The 25,699-nt window shown below is 37.8% G+C and overlaps 2 protein-coding genes across 2 annotated transcripts in view; one reads left to right on the top strand and one right to left on the bottom strand.

The window, feature by feature from the left end:
* LOC128864198 (dynein axonemal heavy chain 5) overlaps nt 1–25,699 on the bottom strand; it is a 129,016-nt gene that overhangs the window by 83,724 nt on the left and 19,593 nt on the right. The window contains exons 5-6 of the mRNA XM_054103757.1: nt 20,815–21,451; nt 20,315–20,422 (exon numbers count right to left, since the gene is read on the bottom strand). Coding sequence (XP_053959732.1) covers nt 20,315–20,422; nt 20,815–21,451 — 745 coding nt within the window. The remainder of the gene's footprint in view (nt 1–20,314; nt 20,423–20,814; nt 21,452–25,699) is intronic.
* On the top strand, nt 7,969–14,640 carry LOC128864205 (uncharacterized). The gene is made up of 5 exons (XM_054103770.1): nt 7,969–8,165; nt 10,960–11,034; nt 11,105–11,472; nt 14,085–14,291; nt 14,357–14,640. The coding sequence occupies exons 1-5, from the start codon at nt 8,147–8,149 to the stop codon at nt 14,492–14,494; spliced, it is 807 nt and encodes a 268-aa protein (XP_053959745.1). The 5' UTR covers nt 7,969–8,146; the 3' UTR covers nt 14,495–14,640.

The following is a 25,699-nucleotide window of genomic DNA, read 5'->3' as shown; positions in this document are numbered from 1 at the left end:
GTGCTAATCTTACACTGATGGTTCACAATGTGCAGATAGAAAATGTTTCAAATTTCAAATACCTTCGATGCGAACTTAATGAGAATTGGGATACATCAGCCGAAATAAGAACTAGAATAGAAATGGTTGAATCTTAAAGTTCGTTGGACGTGTTGGACACTCAGAGTCGCTGACATGAACAGACCCGAGGCCTTCGAAGTGTGGATTTTTAGGCGACTTTTGAAATTTCCGCGGACCGATCTGATTTCTAACATAAAGGTTCTACGAGGAGTTAATCGAGTCCGTGAATTTCTACAAAAAATACAACGTCGCAAGACGGCTTATCTTGGGAGCTTTTCATAATGAGAAAAAGCATGGTACAATTCATACTGGAAGGAAAAATTGAAGGGAAAGGATGTGTTGACTGGAAGCACTTATCATGGTTATGAAATATAAAGCATTGGAGGGGCATATGCAAAGTAGCAGCTAAAAATAGAGACATTTATAAGGAAATGTACAGTCTGTGTCAGAAAAAAGGAACCGCAAATATTCATGAAGTATAAAAGATATATACTCAAAGTGTTTTTTTTACGTGAAAGTATGTACAAAACTACGAGTCGCAATTACTCAATGAGCCATATAGACTGCATCGTTGTCGTCATCGCGCTTTTGCCACCGCGGCGTAAGATAATTTCAGCTTTTTCGAATGCGTGCATGAAAATACCGCCTCAAAACGCTTCGCGTACTTCTTACTCATTTTTGTTTGGTTACGGGAAAGTTTCGAACGACACTAACCTGAGTTAGCGCTGGCAGCCAATAAATAATATTGGAGTCAACTGTGGCTGTCAAGGGCCTGTCGTCGCCGTATTGCAGCTCTCTTCAGGTCAACTCCTGTAAGGAGGAACTCAAACGTATCGAACGTGCAGGAAACATTTCTCTTATCTGGGTTCCTGGACACAGGAATATGGAGGGAAATGAAATTGCTGATGAGCTTGCCAGGAGGGGGTCGACAGAACCGGTTTCAGTTGTCCCCGTTGTTAAAAGGGAAACTGCACAATTTCTTTCTCAAAAAAGCGCAAGACAGATGGAGGTCTATCTCATCGTATGCTATTTCAAAAACACTATGCCCCTAATACGATAGAAACAGAACGCTTAAGGTAATGGGAATCCCCCGCCATTTAATCTCCAAACTCATTGCGGTGTTCACTGGGCACTGGGGGATCGGAACTCATGCGGAGAAGCTTGAACATCCGTACAATCTCTATTGTAGAAGCTGTGGGGATCATGCAGAGAAAGAGACTGTTGAGGACTTTCTTTGCAAATGTGCGCCTCTGGCGGCTAGACGCTTGAGATTCATTAGCGTGCCCTTTGGGGACGACTTGAGGAAATTCTCCCTTTTCTCTCCTCCACTACATCAACAACACTGGATGGCTGTATATGGTTTGTCTTCCCTAAATTTTCGCAGGTAGTGGTCCACATTAAGAGCATTCCATGGAAAATGGTAAATTTCCGGATGATTATATTAGTGTTAATGTATTTAAAATATATCAATCTTCATTATAAACATCGACCTTTTACTTGACCTCAGTTTGAAGTATCTTTTTTTACAACAAAAACAACTCATAAAAATTTTATTTTCTTCTATCGAAATTTGGTCAAGTTTAAGCGCTTAGTTCTGTTCTCATTATGTGTGACATATAGCGTGAAACTGATAATTGGTGTTAAAAGAACAAACTTTTACGTTTTGAAACGTAATATTAAAACAAAAGTGTATTTATGAACAACGCAGATATGCTCTTTTAAAAAAATGGTTCGATGATGTCCCGTACGAACGCACTTAACACTGTACAGTTATTTTTGTGCTCATCCGAGTAACTTATTTGTTTCGATTACTTTACATTTAAAGCAAACTACTGGTGCTCTTTTTACTTGTAAAGCATTGATTTCAGATTGCATCGCAACAAAGTTCAATATTCAGTCATTAAATTTTGTCCCGTACGAACACGGCATATAAGTTTTTCTTTTCAGTGGAGGAAAGAAGAAATACAGAAGAGGAAGAAGTACGAAAAAGAAAAAAAGAGAGTCCAAAGAGCCAAAAAGTTGATCCACACTCTAGACAGGGAGGCTGGTTCAAATATTGTTGGTGATTGCGAATCTGAATGTTTTCCATACAAATGTAAGCAAACGTATGCTAAGGCTGTACAGAAATGTATGCGAAGTCTACCCAGTTCACCCACTAAAACAAAGGCTGTTGTAGCGGGTGTGGCAAAAAAACTTGGACTTAGTATTGATAACGTTAGGAATAAATCTATAAATGAACCAATTAACGATGACGAAACCACCAAAATGGTGAAAGATGTTTACTTTCGTCGAGACATTGTTTATACATGCCCGGGCATGAACGACACAACGGTCTGTTGGACTAACGGTAAAAAACTTACATTACAAAAGCACTACCTCACCTTATTTTTAAAAGAAGCTTTTTATATGTTTCAGGCAGAATTTCCGAACATTAAAATAGAGTTTTCTAGATTTTGTGCACTACGACCGAAAAATGTTTTGTTATTAAAAGACACGCCATCAGAACAGTGCAAATGTATGACTAACGAGAATTTTATTCTAAAATTGAAGTGTTTGAAAATAAGCTACAATAGCACCTACTGGAGCAACATTCTCTGTGATACGGCCCTTGATTCAAGCTGTTGGAGAAATATGTGCGATACATGTAAAAATGGAAGTAAAATAGTAATACCTTATCACCCAGGAAGAAATATAATTTATAAGCAATGGAAAAAAGGAGACGATCAACGAGTAAAACTGAAGACAGAAGAAATCAGTTGTGGAGAGTTACACGAAAACCTTATATCCGACTTACCATATGTCATGTATCACATAAATATAAAAACAGTACAAGCACAAGCATTCCAAAGCGATAAATATAATGAGCATGCAATAATACTTTAAATTGATTTTGCTATGTCTTATTCTTGCGCATATCAAAACGAGGTGCAGTCAGCTTTATGGAGCAGGGAAAGTGTTACTCTTTTTACCGCTGCTTCATTTTTCATGGCACAATGTAAAACTTTTGTGATATGCTCTGATACAAAGCAAAAAGATAAAGAGAGTATATTCGCCTTCGCGACATATTTGTATGATAAAATTTTTGCAGCAGATCATGGCGAAAGAATTAAAGAAGTTATATGGAGTGATGGTCCTTCTTCTGAATTCAAAAATCGTTATATGGTCTCGTTATTGGTATATCTCCCTGAAAGATATAGTAAACAATTTGAAAGGAAGTATTTTGCCACTTCCCATGGTAAGGGAGTTGTAGACGGAGTCGGTGGCAATATAAAAAGACTTGTTAATCAAAAAGCCCGTAGCCAAGGAAGCAATACTGTAATCCAAAACGCGAATGATTTCGCAAAAGTTGCTGCCACATTAGTTTCTTCAACGTCCATTTTTTATATTTCTGCATCCGAAATAGCTGACAAAATTCGGGATGTTCGTCCCTGGGAATCGTCCAAGCCTATACCCGGAATATCCAAATTTCACGAAATATTAGCAAATGGGCGCGAAATTACATGTAAAAGCCATGCTCAAGATAACAACAGCATCAAATTTTCCCTTTAGAGAACGTTAAAACCAAAATTTAAGAGCTGAATTTTGTGCGCGTCCCGTACGAACACAATTTGTCCCGTACGAACATTTCCATTTTTACACTATAAGTCATTTAAACTAAATATATTTTAAATGTTTTTGTTGTGTTAATAAACTCTAATACAACCACAATCAAATGTCATTTTCGTTTTCTTGTTAATATTATTAGTTTCGCTGAAATTTCACTTAATTCACTATAATTCAGAGTAGTGGTAGACTGGAGCTGTCCCGTACGAACATAATATATAATTTTTTTTTTTGATTTTGCAAAGATACAAATCTTTTTTTGCGTTTAAATTCTAGAAGGAAATGTCAAACAAATTCCAAACAGCAACCCAGCACAAACATATACACGCACATATATGTTTCTATAGTTATAAATTATACGAGGTGTGTTCAAAAAGTATCGCGAATTTTGTGTTTTTTCAGAAATTATTTATTTATTCAATAATGTCTATTTTGTCCCCTTCAAAGCAATCTCCATGAGATATTATGCACTTGTGCCAACGTTTTTTCCAATCTTCGAAGCACTTCAAAAAATCATTTTTTATCTTGTTCAGCTCCTCCTTAGATGCCGTCTTTATCTCGTCAATCGCAGCGTAGCGTCGTCCTTTCATGGGCCCCTTCAGTTTTGGAAACCAGAAAAAGTCACAGGGGCCCCATCTGGGTAATACGGTGGATGTGGCATCATTAATGCGCTGTTTTTGGCCAAAAGTCGCGCACAAGCAACGATGTGTGAGCAGGGGCGTTGGGCGTTATCGTGATGCAATAGCCAATTTTTGTTCTTCCACAAATCCGGGCATTTCTGGCGGATTGCTTGGCGCAAATTACGCATAAGTTACAAGTAATATTCCTTATTGACCGTTTTACCCTGTGGCAAGAACTCATGATACACAACGCCCCTGCAATCGAGGAAAACGGTAAGCAAAACTTTTACATTCGCCGAACTTGGCGCGATTTTTTCGGCCAGGTCTTGGTTCATGCGGCAGCTTCCATTGATATGATTGAGCTTTGTTTTCCACGTCATAACCATAAACCCACGATTCGTTACCAGTTATGACCCTCTGGAGCAAATTTGGGTCGTCGCGGACAGAGTCCAACATCTCATTAGCAATGTTCATGCGATGCTGCTTTTGGTCAAAATTGAGCAGTTTTGGTACGAATTTTGCGGCGACCCGTCTCATGCCCGAATCATTGAAAAAAATCGAATGGCTCGAGCCAATCGATATGTCTAGGTCCTCAGCAACTTCTCTAACGGTGATTCGACGATTGGCCAATACCATTTTCTACACTTTATCAATCTTTTCGTCTGTTGTTGAAGTGCTCGGGCGTCCGGGACGCTTTTCGTCGTTCCCATCTTCTGGGCCTTTTGAGAACACTTTGTACCACCGATAAACGTTGCTTTGGTCCAAAGTATCTTCTCCGTATGACACTGCACTGAGTCAACATTCGGAATGCAACCGCGCACTTAAATTCGTTTTTACACAAAATTTGATGCAGGTTCTTTGCTCCATCTTTTTGAATAGGTAAAAATCAAAGACGAGCCGAAACACGTGCAAGCAAAGCAGCTGTCAACAATTAACTGGGCATTCAAAATGGCCGAACTCATCGCCATGAGTCAGAGACATGAGTACCAAATTATCGCCACAAAAAACGAAATTCGAATATACGTAACCTGGGAAAATTCAAAATTCGCGATACTTCTTGAACACACCTCGTATAACTAAGTCGTAAAACTCCGTTAGTAATAAAGTAAGGTAGTCTTTATTGTTTTTTCAATTCAAATATGTGCATGTATGTGTATACACTCTTCATCAGCTCGTATGTAAAATCTATTAAAAAATTAATTGTTTATTGAATAGGTGAAAAGTTATTTTTTATTTTTTGTTTTTTTACATGGAAACCACACCCATACATATATGTATATGTATATATTTAATTGGCGCGTACACCCTCTTTGGGTGTTTGGCCGAGGTTCTCCTCCTATTTGTGGTGTGCGTCTTGATGTTGTTCCACAATTGGAGGGACCTACACTTTCAAGCCGACTCCGAACGGCAGATATTTTTATGAGGAGCTTTTTCATTTTCAGAAATACACTCGGAGGTTTGCCATTGCCTGCCGAGGGGCGAACGCTTAATTAGCCCTGCAATTATTATAGAGTTGCTTTGGGCAATTTTTCGTTTTCAAGATACATAACTGCAAAAATCCAAGACATTCGCATGGGACATAAAACAGGACGGGTTTTCGAAGCCAACAATTCAAACGCCAATTTCAGTGAACCTGAGGCAATATTTCAATGTGCCAATTTTAGAATGTTTTGCATTAATGTCTCTCAAAAATGGTTTTGATTTACCCGAAAAATGATTTGTACTTGTTTTTAATTAAATTTTAGCAAAAACCAAATAATTTTTAAATTTCTCAATCGCAATGTTGCACGTTACCAACTTTTCATAAGTACCAAGATCACAAATCTCATTATTTTCCAGCAAAGTTTTTATATTTTTACTGTATAAAAAATGTCTGTTTTTACTCAATATTTGACTAACTTTCTGGGTATACTTTCTATTGATAATAAAGGTTGTTTTTCAATGTCGCTCGGCACTAGTGATTCCTCAAATAAATAATGACTATTTTTTTTAAAAAGCCATTGGGGTTTTTTATCGATTCTTTTTTGGCTTGTTACTTGGTATCGATACTTTTTTGCAGTATTGATACTTTACGGCAACGCTATAACTATTAATCCTCATCAATTAATTTCATCATGTCAAAGTGGGTGATGTACATTTCAAATGGCCGTTTTTTTCGACTTCACTTTTCTTATAACTTTGGCGGGTAATTCATTTTGAAAAGTCGAGATTTTGCAATACCTTCAATATTTTTCGCGAATTATTAGAAAAACCATTTTCTTAATTTTGGTCTTTTACCGAGATTCGAACCTACGTTCTCTCTGTGAATTTCGAATGGTAGTCACGCACCAACCCATTCGGCTACGGCGGCCGCCCCAACCCTATCACACACAGAAAATCAATTGCGATTGCATTTGATTTAAGAACAAACATTGTTAACCTGAACTAATTCTATTGTTAACATACGAGGGTAAGGCGCTAAATTATCGGCCTAACTATGAAAGACTGCGATTTTTGGCTAAAAAATTATTTTATTTTTCTATTTAATTCCACCTCGGCCTCAGCTATCTCACTCACCTTCACTAGACTATCGTCCAGCACGATATCGTGTATCTGTTCGAAGATTTTCAGTGTTGTGGAGATTTCTGGTCGTTCTTCACGTGGATTTCTGAGAGACGTTTGGCCATGTTTAAATTCAGACCCCACTTGTAAGCGGTTGACATGGAAGGAGCAGAGTCTCACTTTTGCCAACTTCGGATTATATACACTAGGAGTTAGTCCATTAGAAATGAAGAACTTTGTGGCAATTTATTCAAATTTATCCATTTCAGTAAAAATACGCAAAATGTCTATTTTAGTATTTTTTATAAATAAACTACTTGAGAAAACAAGTTGAAGCTTGTCATAGTACATGGATCTAGGCAAGAAATATTGATTGCAACGCCAGCTCTGCGTCAGGCCAACAATTTTTCACCTTACCCTCGTATGTAAATGTGGAAGCATTTTCCGTCACACTCTCACTTTCATGACGAATGCAAAAAAATTACTTATAATTTAAAATATTTGTGATAGAAAATATTTGTGGCAAATGCAAAATCCTATTGTTTTTTCTTGCAGAAATTTGAAAAATCGCTCGACAAAATCAAAGCAAGGTAAAAGAATTAAAAAACCGGACGAGTATACGATATGCCTTTTTTACCAACACCAAAATAATGTCAATACTTTTTGATTATGTTTTTGTACTATGAACTCAAACGCACATAAATATAGCACACATACATACATGCATGCATACATAAATTAAGAAAGAAAATTAAGATTCAAATAAATAAATTCTCTTATTTTCCAAATCAATTTTATTAATTAATACATAAGTATCCTTAAAGAAACAGTCAATGTTCCCCAGTTTCCTCCACACTTAACATATTTTATTTAGCTTATAGAAATATATATTTTGGCGTTGTTGTAATAGCCAAAAACAAGCAAAATATGTTCAATAAATAAATGAAGTGCAAAGTTTCCATTCTGGCATCACTAGTGGCACACTGTACATATCCACGTATGTACGCATGAGTGCCTAAAGCGAAATGCACTATTGTGACTTCGCTCAAATAGCAAGTCAAACCAACTAACCAAGAGGTGAGACAGAGATAACAACACTTGCCGTACTTTACGCCACAGCAACTACGAGTGCTGGCTTCGTGCCTGCTGTGCTCATCGTTGGGTTTGTCATTTTGTTGTCGTTCTGTGTACATTCGACAACAACTCGGTGTGTGTTATCGTCGTTGCTTTCAGTTGCGAATGCGGTTAGAAAAACTTAACAATTTTTGTGTCGTGTTCTAAAAATTCCATTAATAAGCTTATTAAATAAATATATGTAAGCAATGCAGGATACGGATAAAGGTGAGTAGTACAATCAATGCATATCTATTCTATACACGTATATATACATATATGTGTATATGTAGGTATGTGTGTATGTAGTACACAAATAATTAATTTTTACAACAAAAGAAATGCTTCATGCGCAGTTCTCAATGAGCAAAGCAAAGACAATAAAAAACAGTTTGCAATACAACAACTGTTGCTATGTATACAGTGGTATATGTACGTATGTATGTGCATACGCAAACAAAACAACACATATACAAACAAAAACACAAATAAAACACAGTCGCCTATTGTTATTTCATCTTTTGCTACTGTTGTATTCAGCGCGTTTTGTTAGTTTAATCAACAAATATTAATGTGATATCGATGAATGTGGTTATACCCGGATACATACATACATATGTACATATGTACATATTTGCGTACATATGATTATTATGGAAATCAAGTAAATAAAAGTTGAATAATTTTGAAATTTTATTAAAACTTATTGGAAAATAAGAAAATTCGGTATAAATATAGCAGCATGTCAGATCATAAAATAATTTACTCTTATCTGCGTTACGCAAACTGTGACGTTTGTAATGTAGCGGATATGAAAGTAGCTCTCTTTTCTCCCTACCCACTTTTATTAATATGTATGTATGTATGTGTAAATAGTGGAATCCAAAGTTAATTAAGGGTGAATTCCAATAACGTCATGCTAAATTATAACACAATAAATCGTAATTCAATCTATTATTGAGTATTAATTTTGAATGCGATAAGTCTAGCTCTACAAAATTCGAAAATTTGAACTCGGACAAAGCTCTATTAATTGGAGGATTAGCAGTGTAACGAGTTTTATATATGTAAGCCTCTACGAAAAGTATCGAAACTGGAAAGATTTCTACATACATGGAACGTTAAAATAAATTAAACCAAGAAAGGACGAGCAGTCAGTTTTCCCCAAAAGGATGTCGAGAACAAATGAAAGAGGCAAACAGAAATGAAACAAACAAAAAATTTTAAGGAGTGCAAAGCAGCAGCGTTTCGAATTTAAACCGAACAAATAAGGGCCTTATTATGAGCAACATTCGATCTTCGACTGTAGTCGAAAGTGCTGATCGAACGAATTTTCATTAGGTATTATGGTGCTCATTCGCTGAAGAATAGGACTATTGTGAATTTCGATCGCTCGACGCATTTGCAATAGATAATTTTTTTTCAGCTTATACAATAAATCAAAATTAAAGAAAAAGCGGTTTTATTAAAATTCTTTGTTCACAACAATTTTAAAAGTTAAAAAAAAAATACTTTTTGTGAAAATGAGTACAACGGAGTTGTGGCTCGACGCTTCATCTTAATGCGAATAGTGTAAATTTTAGGTTTGCGATCATACAATGAAAATAACTTATATAAATGCGAAAAATCCAGGAGCTACTCATGATTCTATGGCTTTCAACATGTCGTCATTGAAAGCGCATTTAGAGGAGCAACATCTCAATGACCGTCACAATACTTGGCTCCGCAGTATGTAATAAACACTAATTGAAATTCCGTTTTTAATAATTTTTGTCTGTCTCAGGTGATGCTGGATACGCTCTAAAACCATATTTAATGACGGCGTTCAGAAACTCTGAGGAAGGGTCTCCAAAAAGGACATCCAACAGACAACATGCTGAAGCGAGAAGTATCATTGAGAGAACAATTGGAGTCTTGAAAAACCGATTTAGATGTTTGTTGCAGGCAAGAGCTCTCCACTATTCTCCAAAACAAAAAAAAAAAACACAAATTATTAATGTGTGTGCAGCTTTGTACAACAGTTGTCTACTTTACAATGTTCAACTTCCGGATGAAGAGTTATCCGATGAGACCCTCAACGATGATGTTGGAGATATTCAAGTGGAGTCAAATAACGGAGAAGCAGAAAACATAAAAAATGAAATTCTTAAAATATTATGGAAAAAACTAGAAAGTAACGCCATAGTTTCTTTTTTATTTTTGTTATAAATTTTCTTTATTCAAATATTCGTCATTCGTAGCCCATACCTGCCAAGGGAAAATAAAAATGTATTTCTACAAACATCACAAAAAATCAAACCATTATTAACCTTAATCCATTTTGCTGCCGTTCTAACTGGTGGTACCAATCAATTCAGCTCCGTTGTAAACTCCTCCCATTTTTTTGCTGCTTGAACTTTTGTGCAAATCCCTTTTGCGAATTGTGGATTCTCTTCCATTAATGCAACCACCCTTTTTAATTGCTATTTGGACTCACGACTTTTGACCCGCATAAAATAAACAAAATTAGTATATGTTTATTATTTGGTTACTATAAAACAATAAATAATCGCAAACAACTTTACTTTACTTGCATTTTAACAAATTTTCCGACAATACGCTACACAATCGAAAGCAAAATTGCATTCGACTCTAAATTCGGTATACCTACAACGAAAATTTCGACAGGCATGCACCGCTCATAATACTAAATTCACATTCGATTTTCGATCTTCGACAACCATCGAATATCGAAGATCGAATCCAACTCATAATAGTCTCAAGATTCTGAGTGAAAATAGGAGTCGGAGAATTGCGAAGAATGACGCTGGGTTGGTGTGTGACTACCATTCGGAATTCAGAGGGAAGGTAGGTTCGAATCTCGGTGAAACACCAAACACAAGAAAAACATTTTTCTAATAGCGGTCGCCTCTCGGCAGACAATGGCAAACCTCCGAGTGTATTTCTGCCATGAAAAAACACCTCATAAAAAAATATCTGCCTCAAAATAACTTGTTTCACTTTATTTGAAAAATATTTATAGCGAAAACCACTTTAAGTGAGGCGCTCAGCTTGCTTGTCTCGTGGAAACTACCACACCTCTGCAACAAATTTGAAGGTAACACAATCGAATTCTGTGATCATAAATACATTAAAAGTGTAAATACATCTAACATTAATCCCCACAGAACACGAAGTTTGCACTGAGTCATTCCGGTATCTAACAGACGAAGATATTTGTGCATTAATACCGAAAATCGGACCACGCGCAATATTTCGTTCACGTCTCTTGAGCTGGCGACAGCAGCAAGAGTTCAAAAAACAAGATCCCATTGTTCTATTAAGCAGCGGTCATGTCGATACGACCACAGTGGCAATCAAAGACGAATTTCAAGAGACAAGTCCCGAAGCGGAACAGACGGATATTCACTTTGAGATTGCAGCAAGAGAGCAGGAATTGTTCGAGGACAGTGATTCGGAAACTGTATCTGTGATGAGCGAGAAAAAATGCGATGAATCCGTAACTGAAGGGGCTTCTCCTACGAAAAAACAATTGGTATGTAAACGAATATATAGTAACTATATATGTGGGTATTTTCAAAATGACGAACGTGCACATTCAAATTGAAAAAACCTGTAAACTAAAACATTTTTCTTTTTTAAAAATACGCTTGACTCATAGCGCTTAATTGTAATTATTATAGAGTTGCTTTGGGCAGTTTTTAGTTTTCAAGATACATAATGCAAAAAAACCAAGACATTCGCACGGGACATAAAACAGAACTGGTTTTCGAAGCTAAAAATTCAAATGCCAATTTCAGTGAACCTAAGACAATATTTCAATGTGCCAATAGAATGTTTTGCATTAATGTCTCGCAAAAATGGTTTTGATTTAGCCCAAAAATGATTTGTACTTATTTTAAATTAAATTTTAGCAAAAACCAAATAATTTTTAAATTTCTCAATCGCAATTTACAGCAACGCTAAAACTATAGGTAGTTAGGTAGGTGCCAGTCTGGCACTCCTCAAGTAGCACTAAAGCGTCGTTTTGATACCATTATGAGATCTCCAAAAGGCAGATATCTACAGCCAGCCAGAGCTGTTAATGTAATGGAGAAGATTGATGGGATTTAGGTTGGCGCACTGCCCCAGGCTGTCGAAGAAAGGAGCACCAAGTGATCTTAATCGTCTAGCTGCCAAACCCGGACATTTACAGAGAAAGTGCTCAACAGTCTTCTTCTCTGAAAGGTCCCCACAGCTTCTTCAATGGGGGTTAAATGGTAACTCTAGCTTTTCCGCGTGTGTGCCGGTCGTCCAGTGACCATTAAACACGGCTACGAGCTTGGAAATTGAATGGCGAGGAGCCCAAAGGACTTTCTGCGTCCTTCGTATATGGTACTAGGGCCAACGGGTTTTCGAAATAGCACATGTAGAAATGAGCCCAGATTAGAGAAAAGTTACCTACACACCCAAGAGATTTGATCTCCTACTTACAGGAATTGACTATTTTGGGTCTGCACCATGGCGTAGTCAGAGCCTTGATCGCGGCTTGACTATCGGAGAAAATGTTAATATCTCCCTCGCTCCCGCGTTCCCTAAGCATTTTGCATGCCTGCAGGATCGCAAAGACTTCTGCTTGAAAAACACTAGCAGTATTCGGCAGCTTAAATAAGATAGATATATTGGCTGATTTATAAAAACCCCTGCTTCGACTCCCGATTCCATCTTGGAACCGTCAGTGAAGACAGAGGTGCAAGCTTTGGTGCAGATTTTCCCCTCTATCCAATCCTGCCTATTTGGAAAGAATGCCCTATCACGAGCCTCAAACTCTAGTTTGCGGATAGAGACATCTGTTCGAAGTCTGGAAAAATACGGTGTTAACTGCCCGAAAATGCTACCATGTCCCTTGAGAGATTGCCTCCAGAGGCCAATCTCCTTAATCCTTATTGCACTTTGATCTGCGAAGGAAAAACGGAAAAGTCGATGGGAAGTAAGTGCAAAAGGACATTCAGGGTAGCACTGGGGCAAGTTTTACATGCTCCGGTGATGCCAATGCATACAGTCCTTTGCACCCTCCTCAGTTTAGTGTTATTATAGCCCTTCCGAAGAGTTTTCCACCAAACCATACGTTAAAATTGCCAAAACACTGCGTTGTACATCCACAGCACGACCTGTGGCTTGAGTCCCCATTTTTTATCGAACATAGATTTGCAGGAGTAGAAGGCTATTCGCTTTCACTTTTCTAATAACTTTGGCGGGTAATTCATTTTGAAAAGTCGAGATTTTGCAATACCTTCAATATTTTTCGCGTGGAAACACTTTTACTTCAATAAACCTATAGCATAAAAGGCGAAAGTATTCTGTCCTTTTCGAGAAACTTTTCTTGAAAGCAAGAAATTTAATTACACCAAAAAAATGTCACTTATCCGGTAAATATTTAGAAAATTAACTTCTTGTGCCTCTGCTAGTGAAATCGATTCTTTTGCTTAGTAAATAATATTTCACTTCAAATCTTAATTTGTGTGCATGTCCCCTTGTAAAATTCAAACAAGAAAAAAAGGGTATCCGTTTAATAATAAAAATTTAAAAAAAAGTTCGCTGACTTTTATTATTTAAAACTTTTACTCAATAGTTGAATATGCGCGATACTGTTTACCGTTATTTAATCAGTACTCTATACTTTATTCCTATACCGGAAACAAGTAAAAGTATCGATACCAAGTTGGTGTAGGTGGATCACTACACAGCATATCGAAATATGTGACAATGCAAAGCAAACACTCATAACTGAAGGCATCGCTTAATTCGTGTGCACTTTGTTTTTGTTTTTACGCTTTGCACCTTCAGAAAGATATTGGAGAGCAAAAACCAATACACTTAATGTCGCTCTTTGAGAGATTTTGTCAGCCCAAAACGTGCAATGGAAATATCCAAATGACAAAAAGTTGCGCTTGCACGACTTTGCATACAAATATCTCAAATGAAATAAATGTAAAATTTGTTTACGTTAAATTTGTTTGTTTTCCTATGAAAATATGCTAAAACAATGCAATATTATTAACTTTTAATATTTTGTCTGCGAAAAATCTTCTGTTGAAAATGCCCATGTGTTATATTCACTCTCTTTCACACAAATAAAGTACAGGGTAACATTTATGACTTTTCTAGGATGTACAATCTGTGCTCAATAACTGTTACGAAGGCATAAATGCTCTTGAATACTATAGGGAGAATGGTGGCCTGGACATGCATCTTCGCAAAAAAGTGGTAAAAATTGTTGTTGAGGCCGCGCTTGACAAGCGAATGGACATGTCTGTAAATGATTTTCACAGTATGAACCAGCAGCTACTGCGATTATTCCCGAACGAAAGTGACGTAAGTGGCCTTTAGCTAAATAAGATTAAATAATAATTTAGTTAAAAAATTTATGCTTTTTGCAGGATACCTTCTATATGCCACGTGTTGGTAATACTCGGGCTCGCGGAATGCTTTACAACAAATATGTCAACCTGTCTCGAAGACTACGAAGGGACGGACTTTTGGAATACAAGAGGCATTGGACGAACAAAAGGCGATAGAGCAGTGGAAGTACTTACATGCATATGTACATATGTATGTGTGTATGTGTGCATGTGGCTATCAATTACATATAACACTTAAGTTGTATATTATTTTTAGATGCTTCAGTTTAGATTAATAATAATACGACACATATATATAAATAGATGATCTATTTTTCGTGCTTGACTCCCAATCCGTACTTAAAAAGCGAGATTACCCATACAACATTTCTCTCCCAACATCTGAGATTATAAAATAATCCTTGGTAATAGCCATACTTTTTGACATATAACCCTGTGTTATCGATAATTTTTATTACGAATGTAAGGAGAAATAAAAATAAATAAAAAATAAATGAAATGGACGCCGGCAAAGAAAAATGGTTTGTAGATATAATTCTAATACAATTATTGTGAAATATTATAAAATATGCATTCTCATTATTATTATGCATTCATATTGTTTATTATTAGCAGCCAATCGCGCAATTAAATTCCCTCTCCTTGTCTTTTCTTCATATCGTTAATAATTAAACAAACCAAAAACTCCAAAATATGGTGGCTGAAAGCCGACCAGATGTGATGCTCGAGGTTTTCAATGCTTTTAAGCTGTGGCAAATACAGAAACTGATGCTGATCAGTAAGGGTAATAAGGGTGACCCAGCGCAACCGTCAGCTTGGCGTCCGCCTTGCATGCTGGGCAGAGCCGGGAAATTGCTTGAGAAATTCATACAGCGCAGACTTCTAGAGTCTGTTGAGAGTCCAGGAAGATTGTCAGCAAGGCAATACGGTTACCTACGTAGAACATCAACCCTTGGCGCAATAGAGGAAGTGGTAAGCAGCGCTCAATACAGACGCCACTAACGCTTTTAACAGCCTACGATGGATAGACATTATAGAGGCACTAGGAGAAAGGTTTCGAATACCAGTATACCTGCTAAGGATTCTCCAGAGCTACCTGAGTGAGCGTGAAGTGCTGTACGACACACCAGATGGTCAGAAAACAAAAGCGTTAACGTCTGGCGCAGCTCAAGAATCTATTCTGGGCCCCGATATTTGGAATCTGAGCTACGACGAGGTATTGAGCATAGAAATGCCAGAAGATACATATCTAGTGGGATACGTGGACAATATAGCGGCGGTCATACCAGCTTGGGACACTGAGGACGCTAGAAGGAAGCTGAACCGAGTCATGATAAAGACGCAAATATGGCTTGAGGACCATGGCCTGGAACTCGCCAAACAAAACTGAAGTCATCCTTATGACACGAGGTCACATTCCACTCGACGTCAGCATGCAAATAGGCGATACGTCCTTAGTGACCCAAAAAGTAGTGAAACACTTAGGTATTTAACTTGACTGCAGGCTTACTTTCTGGGCTCAGAGACGGCATGCGGCTACCAAAGCAACTTAGGTCACGGGTATACTAAGTAGATTAATGGCAAACATCGGTGGGCCAACACAGAGCAAAAGAATGCTATTTATGGCGGCCACAAACTCAATTCTCCTGTACGGCAGCGAAGTATGGGGAATTGTGCTAAACTGCAAAGCCAAGCGCAAGGCACTGGAGGATGTGCGACGAACAGCGGCACTCAGAAATGCTTCAGCCTACCGCACTGCCTCAGGCGCAGCAATTTTCGTGATCAACGGGTAGATACCCATCGTCCTCATGGCCCAGGAACGAATGGATGCGTGGGACTTCAAGAACGAACACGGCATCACTAGCTTCTCAGAACGGATATGCCAAACCATGGTGGCAAAGCCGATGGCACACTGAACCGAGTGGCAGACGGCGAGACTTATAATATCAATTGGCAATTGGGTCCAAAGGAACTTCGGGGAAGTGAACTACTTCTTAACTCAGTTTCTCTCGGGCCACGGATACTTCCAGAGGTACCTATACCGCTTGGGCAAGGTAACCGGTTCCAAGTGCATATACTGCGAAGCGCTGAGCGATGAGGCTGAGCATACGTTTTTTAGTTGTAACAGATGGCTCGCGGAAAGAAATGCACTGACGGGGCAGATTGGCGACATCGCGTCGGCAAAATATGTTCAGAAAAATGCTCGAACGCGAGGAACGCGGTAAAGAAATATGGTACATCGAGAACGTAATACGAAAAAAAAAGATAGAGACACAAGAAGACGAGCCTTTAGCATGAAAGCTGGCTACAAATATGGTGGACCAGACGTGGGAATTCGTCCTTTATGGATGCCGTTCTGGGTCCTCCCGAAGTAATATAGAAAGTAGTTCCGGGAAGAGTGTCTCCCCAGAAGGAGAGGAGGGATCGGTTTAGTGGCCACACCACACCACGCAGTAGACGACGGTCGCTGTAAGTGCGAAGGCATTTTGAACCTTACCTCATAGACGGAGAGCTGGCTACATAGATAGTGCCCGCATCGGGTACATGACTAATTTATATTGAAAATAATAGTATTAGTGTAGACGAATATAAAAATGAATGTCTGCCATTGCAAAACTGGGGCGCAAAGGGTGGATACGCAGTGAAAGGGGTGAATTTTTGGTGGAAAAAAATTCATAAGGGACAGGGATTCTATGTACGGGAAAAGTTTGGTTATATATTTGAGAAAGAGTAAAAAAATTGGCAGACATTTTGCGAGGGGCTAACTCGCCGGCAGACTGCGCTGAAGATTGCAAAAATTAATTAAAAAATAATCATAAGGTACATGAATTCCAATTATTGTATTTTAAAGTGTAAACATTCCAAAAGCCATTTACAAAATGGCAGACAAAAAAGTGAGGGCTAAGGCAGCGGCAGACGACGTTAAAAAGTGCGCTACACATCAACATTTTTAGTCACATTCTTGATATTTAAGTGCAGAAGAATTATTATCGATATTTATGGAGTGTTTCGAGTGTAAAGTGTCTTGAAAAAGGCAAATCGATGATGGTGCCTCTTAGTGTTGTTGACTTATTAACGTCTGATGCACAATCGAAATTGAACATATCTTTCATGAATTTGATAAATGTTTCGTAATTTTCCACGTTTGTGTAAATGTACAATAACTTGACCTTTTCCATTGCAATTCCATTTACCCTCCTCTATATCCATACAAAATATCTATCAAACAAATAAAATTAAAATTTTGTTTTGAAAAATGCAACCATTACAAGGGGACCCGCTGGTTTAGAAATTTCAGAAAATTGATTTTTTGTTCTTTCAATTTTTCGAAAGTATAGTATCTTAAGAATATATTGTGAAATTTTCATGCGGAAATTTTCAATATTATAGCTTCTGCAGCCTCTGAATCAGGTAGAGAGCGGTCCGCTTCTACCTAAAACTTTAAACTCATTTATCCCGAAATGACTTTTTTGACCTGGTCTATGAAAAGGTACCTTACGTGTCGAAAAATCATTTTTCACTTTTTTGTTGGTTCGAATAGTGTGTGAAAGGCTCTTTAAAATGGTGAAAACCAGAAAGTCATAATTTGTTTAAAAGTTTGTTAATAGTAAAAACAAAGAAAAGTACAAATACGAAAAAGACTGAAAAGTTTAAACTTTAACTGCTGTTTTCTCGAAAACTTGTTTTCGCACGTACGGTACCTTTTCGTAGACCAGGTCACATATGTTGTCACAACATCAGTGGTTAAGAGAAGAGTTTATTTCTGAATGTGCTGCGTCTGATGATCGTTTCGAATTAACTATTAAACAAAATAAAATACTGAATTTCGCTATTTCAACCCAGAAAAGATTTGTCTCGATAAATAATAAAGTTCAAGAAGTACGACTATAGCGTGACTTGTTCGGCCGAATGTTAGCTATTTCAATGAATGGCAATGCTAATGTTGAAAAAATATTGACTTATCCTCTAACACCCGTTCCAATGTGTATGTGTCACTTGGATGGATCGATTTATAAAACAGATAAATCTGTTTTGTTGAAGTCGTTGGAAAAAGATGTTCAAAGTACAGCCCCAAGCTACACTGACATTTGTTTAATAGACGGATTCTTTCTCATACATTGTATCAAGGATTTACCAAAAACATTCGGAAGTATCTCCAAAAAAATACTTCAAATGGTGACTAACAATGCAGCCCGTGAAATTCATGTAATTTTTGATAGATATTGGTCACCATCTATCAAAGATTACGAAAGATCTCAGCGAAGCGGTTCCTCTGGTAATCGTATGTACGTGATTTCTGGACCTGAACAATCAAGACCATCAGACTTTAATAAAGAACTCCGAAATAGCTTTTTCAAAGAGGCACTCGTGAAATTTTTAATCGTCAACTGGCAAAATCAAGAATTAATTCCATTCTTTCAAAATAAAAAAGTGCTACTCAATTTTGATAACTGTTATCAATATGAAGCTGTGAATGAAAGCATATTATTTTCAAAAAATGATAAGTTTACTCTCGATTTGCATGAAGAGGCGGATTCAAAAATAGTATATCATGCGTGCAATATCGAGTCAACAGCGAACATTCTAATAAAATGCTCAGATGCGGATATTTTAATTATTATGTTGGCTAATATGATTCACGTACAACACAATAGCAAAGTTTATATTCAAACAGGGGTTTGGAATAAGCAACGAATAATTGACGTATCGACGTTGCATGAAAAGTTAGGCGAGATAATGTGTCAATCTCTGCCAGGATTTCATGCTTTGACTGGCTGCGATTTTAATCCCGCATTATTTCGCAAGGGAAAGCAACGTCCTTTACAGATTTTAAAGAAAAATGAAGACTTACAAAAAGCATTCGGTCAAATTGGACGATTCTTGAAAAGTTTATCTGTAATTTGTACAACTTTCCGTTGTTGAGCTCCGTAAATGATGCACGATTCGCCTTATTTTTAAAAACCTATAAGGTCAACGATTTGGATGAACCTTTCCAAAAAAAAAAATTGCAGAATTTTGATTCATCCACTTTGCCTCCTAGCCAGGCTGAATTTACGCAGCATTTATTGAGGACCAAATATATTGCTACAATATGGAAAAATGCTCATAAGAAAATTCTATCATATTTACGACCAGAAACTTGCGGATGGATATTAGTAGAGGGAAAGTATACATTTAAATGGTTCGACGGACCACAGCTGCCTAGTACGATACAAGATATTATTGATCCTGGAACAAACGTAGGTAATATATTTATCCACAGAACATATAACTATTCCATTCTATTAAATGTCTAAAAATCATTTTGCTTTGTGCTTTGTTACAGGCGATGAAGACGTTAATGCAGAAAGCGAATCAAATAAAGATGAATATAGCGATAGCGAAGGAGATATCACGTCCGAATCAGATTCCGATTGCGAATGTGACTAAAAATGTTGATGTGTAGCGCACTTTTTAACGTCGTCTGCCGCTGCCTTAGCCCTCACTTTTTTGTCTGCCATTTTGTAAATGGCTTTTGGAATGTTTAAACTTTAAAATACAATAATTGGAATTCATGTACCTTATGATAATTTTTTAATTATTGTACTTTTTGCAATCTTCAGCGCAGTCTGCCGGCGAGTTAGCCCCTCGCAAAATGTCTGCCAATTTTTTTACTCTTTCTCAAATATATAACCAAACTTTTCCCGTACATAGAATCCCTGTACCTTATGAATTTTTTTCCACCCAAAATTCACCCCTTTCACTGCGTATCCACCCTTTGCGCCCCAGTTTTGCAATGGCAGACATTCATTTTTATATTCGTCTACACTAATACTATTATTTTCAATATAAATTAGTCATGTACCCGATGCGGGCACTATCTATGTAGCCAGCTCTTAGACTATCACCCACCAAAAAAAAAAAAACGCAACACTATGAACAACTATGTATGTATTTGAATAAATTTCAAGGAGGATCAAGTTTTTCAATACGTACCTTAACCATAAGTGAAGATGTCCTCTCGGAAGTGTTGTAAAATTGTGAGACGCTGTAGATAAGACGCACTGTTTGGAGCAAACTTAATATCGACCGCTTCATGCTCACCTTTTAAGTCAAAATGTTAATACATAATAATTTAATAATCAGGGTAAAAATATTGTTAAACGCAGTATCCGGTCAGAAAATGAAAATCAGTGAAAAGTTTTTAAGTAAGTGATTTTTTGGATTTATTTAATATATTATCAGGTTAGGAAAAAAGATTAAGAAAGTTATTTTTTATTGTGCAACGCGTACAGTACATTTTTGGTAAAAAGTATCTAATCTATTATTACGTAATTATTACTTTTTTCACACCATTTATGGCATCAACAAGAATGTAAAGAAACAAATAATTACAACTCGCGTCTATTTTTTTAGGCCATACTGTGCTCTATACGTACATATATGTAAGAGTGTGAGTACGAAAATCTCAGAATGTATTTGAAGTAAAAACTTACCGGATCGTCTAAGTACAAAGAGTGGCAACAAGTTTCCATTGCCTGAATGAATTTCGAGTTGTCACGCGCTTCGTTGTAGCAAAAAGTAATCTTCCGGTCAGTCTCCTTCCACACGCGCATTACACGCGATCCAGCCAAAAATAGGCAATGCAGTGTGTATTGCACCTCGCGATCTTGCAAATGTGCCAGCAATTGCGAAAATAGGGCACCACGCTTCTTCCAGTACTCCAACTCATCTTGCGGACCACTAGAGTCGTTCTCCTTGCGCAGTTGTTCACTCTCGCCAAGTATCTTCATAATCCCCTTTATCCAATTGTTTACACGTTCTTCCAGTTGGCCGCAAAATTCTTGGTTCTTGGCCATATCTTTGACCTCCTCGACGTGCTCGATCTTCTCAAACATGTCGCATTTATCATCGAAAATATTCACATGATCGCAAACTTGTTCGCACACACGTAAAGCACTGCAAAAGGACCTCAAACCCGGTAATAATTGGCCTTTTATCAGTCCGCAACTAACATCCTCTTCATCGCCCTCCAAACTCGGAAACGCCAATGCCTGCATGAAGACATATTCCACAATGCGCTCAATCGAGGTGACCAGACCGATGTTTTTTGCGTCAATAACGCCACAGTATCTGGAAAGTACAGCGGGCACATGTAGGTATGTACATATACATATACAATAATAAATATTCAAACTGATTGGAAAATCATATAAAATGTGAAAGCTTCAAATGATTTTTATGAACACATAAATTTGGTAAAAAGTTATTTTGAACCTAACAGCTTATTTCATTTCATTTATTAGGTACATGGCCACACTTAGAACCTGGACCGTGAGCAGGGGGCTAGGTATAAGCCTCGCAAAAACTGAAATAATTCTCTTTTCAAAGAAACACAGGCTTCCTATAATCTCGTCGCTAATTTTTAAGGGTGTTTAGATTCCTTTGAAAGAGAATGTCAAGTACTTAGGACTCATGTCAGATAGGAAACTCACATGAAAACCTAATATTGAGGAAAGAGTAAAAAAGGCCCACGTTCCATTATTTACTTGCAAAAAAGCAGTAGGTACTAAATAGGGGTTAACACCTCGCGTTACACATTGGATCTATACTTCGGTAGTTAGGTCAATCTTAATATATGGAATACTTGTATGGTGGCAGTCTGCTCAAAAGCCAAGTTGCGCTAAAATGATAAGTAAGGTATAACGAACAGCTTTTTTAGGAATCTCTGGACTTAAGGCCTACCCCAAACAAAGCGCTCGATGGGCTAATAAATTTGCCTGCACTCAATTTGGTAGGGAAACATATGGCCGCCGCCGCGACGCTCAGACTCAAAAGTACGATATGGCGCTATGGAAAAAACGGTGGTTTGGTCACGATTCTATTTTGCACTCTCTGAACAGTCACAACCAAAAAATTGACTATGCGATTACCAGACTCACCTTTCGACAAGCTCTTCAAGACAAGTATACCATCAAGAAGGGAGTGGCAGACACCAAGGCCATGGAGAAGGGGGGAATTAAATTTTTCTACAGATGGTTCCAAGCTAGACGGTAAGGTTGGCTATTGAGTATTTTCGAAGGAATTAGGACTTGAACTATCCGCTCGACTACATCACTACTGTAGCGTCTATCAAGCAGAGGTTCTAGCTGTAAAAGACTATAAATATATTCTCGAATAACCAGGCGGTCATCAAATCAATGAATGCGGTTATACTCAGATCGAAGGTTGCACAGGAATGCCGGGCAGCCCTAAATAATATTAGTGTCGTATTCAAGGTCTGCCTCATTTGGGTTCCGGGGCACAGAGATATTGATGAAACTGTAAAGCTGATGAGCTAGCCAGAAAAGGTACTGCTCAGCGATAAAAATACCATTGGAATACCCATGGCTACAAGTAAACTAATAATAAAAAAACAAAATTATCCAAGAGGCCAATAGGTCAAGGATGAAGATACATGTGTAGCAGCTAGGCTACTATGGCCGCAAATAAACAAGAAAAGACAAAGGAATTGCTTAGCCTCTCAAGGGATGATATCTCGAAGGTCGTGGCTTGTATAACCGTTCATTGGCTAGGCATTGACAAAGCATTCCTTGAGACTAGGAGTATTCTCCCATGAATATTGTAGAAGTTGCACTTCCTTTGCAATTGTCCAGCCTTAGCTAAAATCAGAGCAGGTTGTCAAGGTAAATACTTTTTTAATTCTCTTTCAGAGCTGTCTGGCGTAGGGTTGGGCCACAAAATGGTTCCTCGAAGGAAAGTAAATGGGCGGCACAGTGGTATCACAACGGACTACCACCATAACTTAACCTAATCTATTAGGTCTATGATTCGAAACCTTACAGACTAGAGGTGGAAAATTACTTAAATATTATATTTAAAAACAAGACTTAAAAGTAATTTCATTCCAGCTTAGATAAAAATGTCGATCTAGGCTAGATTTCTAGGATTAAGATTGAGACTATTAAAAATTCTATGAATTTCATTAAGAGACCTGGTAATGGGTGCATAATTTAAATTATTTATTTAATTTAAAAATGTTAACATGCAGCGGAAAGTGAAACGGGGAATATTAAAGCTTATCTGCGCCAGTAGATCTGGACAATCATTGATACCAGATACAACGGCATTTCCGCTCAAATCTTGACTGTCAGCTTGAGTAATAATGCACGCTCTGTGCTGACAGTTTGTATCATAACTCCGCGGAACGCAAGCAGTCTCAAATTGTACGTTTTTTAAAAAGAATTTTGGATCGCAAAGGCACCCACTGTGCTTTCTATCCGCAAGCTTGTGAGACAGAATTACTCGTACCTGTTGCTGATGGACTAACCGCGTAACTCGAGCGAGAAACATCGACTCGCTACCAATTTTAACAACTCAGCACTGCACGCACTAACTATATGAGAAATTGCACAAAAAATTCAGATTATTCATTTACGATTTCCAAATAACTCGGTAGTTGAAAGTAAACCATCCCCACGATGAACTGTTCAGCAACTCCTATCGCAGGTTAAATTCTACCAAAGAAAAATAATAATAGGTCTATTTATAAGTTCGTGCGGTTTTACAACAGATGGCGTAACTTGATTATTATTCCATCGATCCACATTTCCAAACATTCATTGGAGAGCTACTGTCGTAAGGCACAAACGTCAGTATAAGTTTTTTATTTGAAGCGTAAACAACAATATTTTTACCACACTTGAAAATGTCGAATTTCGTGCCAAATAATGTGTTTTTGCGGGGAATTCTTCTTCATTATTTTAATATGAAGAAAAAAGCAGCCGAAAGTCATCGTATCTTGGTGGAAGTTTATGGTGAGCATGCTCTATCTGAGCGAACGTGCCAGAAGAGGTTTGCACGCTTTAAAAGTGGTGATTTTGGCTTGGAAGACGAAGAACGCGAGGGTGCGCCGCCAAAGTTCATGGATACCGAATTGGAGGAATTGCTCGATCAAGATCCGGCTCAAACGCAAGAAGAGGTTGCAAAAACTTTGGGAGTTGATCAATCAACCATTTCCAAACGTTTAAAAGCCATGGGAATGATCCGAAAGGTAGGCCATTGGGTGCCGTATGAATTGAAGCCAAGAGACGTTGAACGCCGTTTTATGGCATGCGAACAACTGCTTCAACGGCACAAAAGAAAGGGTTTTTTGCATCGAATTGTGACTGGCGATGAAAAGTGGGTCCATTACGACAATCCAAAACGTCGGGCAACGTATGGATACCCTGGCCATGCTTCAAAATCGACGTCGGCGCAGAATATTCATGGCCTGAAGGTTATGCTGTGTATCTGGTGGGACCAGCTGGGTGTTGTGTATTATGAGCTACTGAAACCGAATGAAACGATTACGGGGGATGTCTACCGACGACAATTGATGCGTTTGAGCCGAGCACTGCGAGAAAAACGGCCGCAATACGCCGATAGACACGACAAAGTTATTTTGCAACATGACAATGCTCGGCCACATGTTGCACAAGTGGTCAAAACATACTTAGAAACGCTCAAATGGGATGTCCTACCCCACCCGCTGTATAGTCCAGACCTTGCGCCATCCGATTACTATCTCTTCCGATCGATGCAACATGGCCTGGCTGACCAGCACTTCCGTAATTACGATGAAGTCAAAAAATGGATCGATTCGTGGATTGCGGCAAAACCGACCGAATTTTTCACAAAGGGAATCCGTGAATTGCCAGAAAGATGGGAAAAAGTAGTAGTAAGCGATGGACAATATTTTGAATATTAAATTTGTAACCATTTTACGTCAATAAAGTTTCAAATTTCGAAAAAAAACCGCACGAACTTATTCATAGTCCTATATCTTCTAGCAAGACGCATCTCATCGCAGAGGCTATGTAGGCAAGCAATATTGTCTCATCTAGAGATCGAGATAATTCTATGAATTTGTCGAAAAGCCAATACATATGGATTGAGTGACAATTTAAGAAATATACCAGACGATGTTTTAGAAAATGCCGTGAAAACGTCATTTCAGTGAACGGTGAGTGGTACAGAGAAAGGATTGTAGACTGCAAGTGAATCTGGCATTCGCCGCCATTTGGAATCTTAAAAAATGTTAAAAACCTTTCTAAATATAATAATAATAAATATATTCAATACGCCACCATAGCTTCTGTATTAACAACTACTAATCTAAATGTTAATGATATAGCTGAATTTCTCAAGAAAAAATTCATAAAAGAATATAAATCTGAGACTTGGCAAAAATGCTCAACTTGGTACAAAGCGCAAAATGTTAAAAAGCTTGATTTAAACAACCTCCTAAACTACGCTAAGCTTTCACTTTCTAGAATGGACCTTGTTAAACTCACGCGAGTACGTCTGGGCCATTCAAAATTAACCCATAATCACCTTATC

The sequence above is a fragment of the Anastrepha ludens genome, chromosome 2 (genome assembly GCF_028408465.1).
Source record: "Anastrepha ludens isolate Willacy chromosome 2, idAnaLude1.1, whole genome shotgun sequence".
NCBI classification, from domain to species: domain Eukaryota; kingdom Metazoa; phylum Arthropoda; class Insecta; order Diptera; family Tephritidae; genus Anastrepha; species Anastrepha ludens.
The sequence above is the reverse complement of the archived record's forward strand: the minus strand, read 5'-3'. Positions and strand labels throughout refer to the sequence as shown.

What these genes read in the sequence shown, in the direction of transcription:
- LOC128864205 (XM_054103770.1), top strand. An exon ending in CCTCTGCAACAAATTTGAAG is followed by an intron (nt 11,035 to 11,104) that starts GTAACACAATCG and finishes TAATCCCCACAG; the next exon opens with AACACGAAGTTTGCACTGAG. An exon ending in TATTCCCGAACGAAAGTGAC is followed by an intron (nt 14,292 to 14,356) that starts GTAAGTGGCCTT and finishes TGCTTTTTGCAG; the next exon opens with GATACCTTCTATATGCCACG.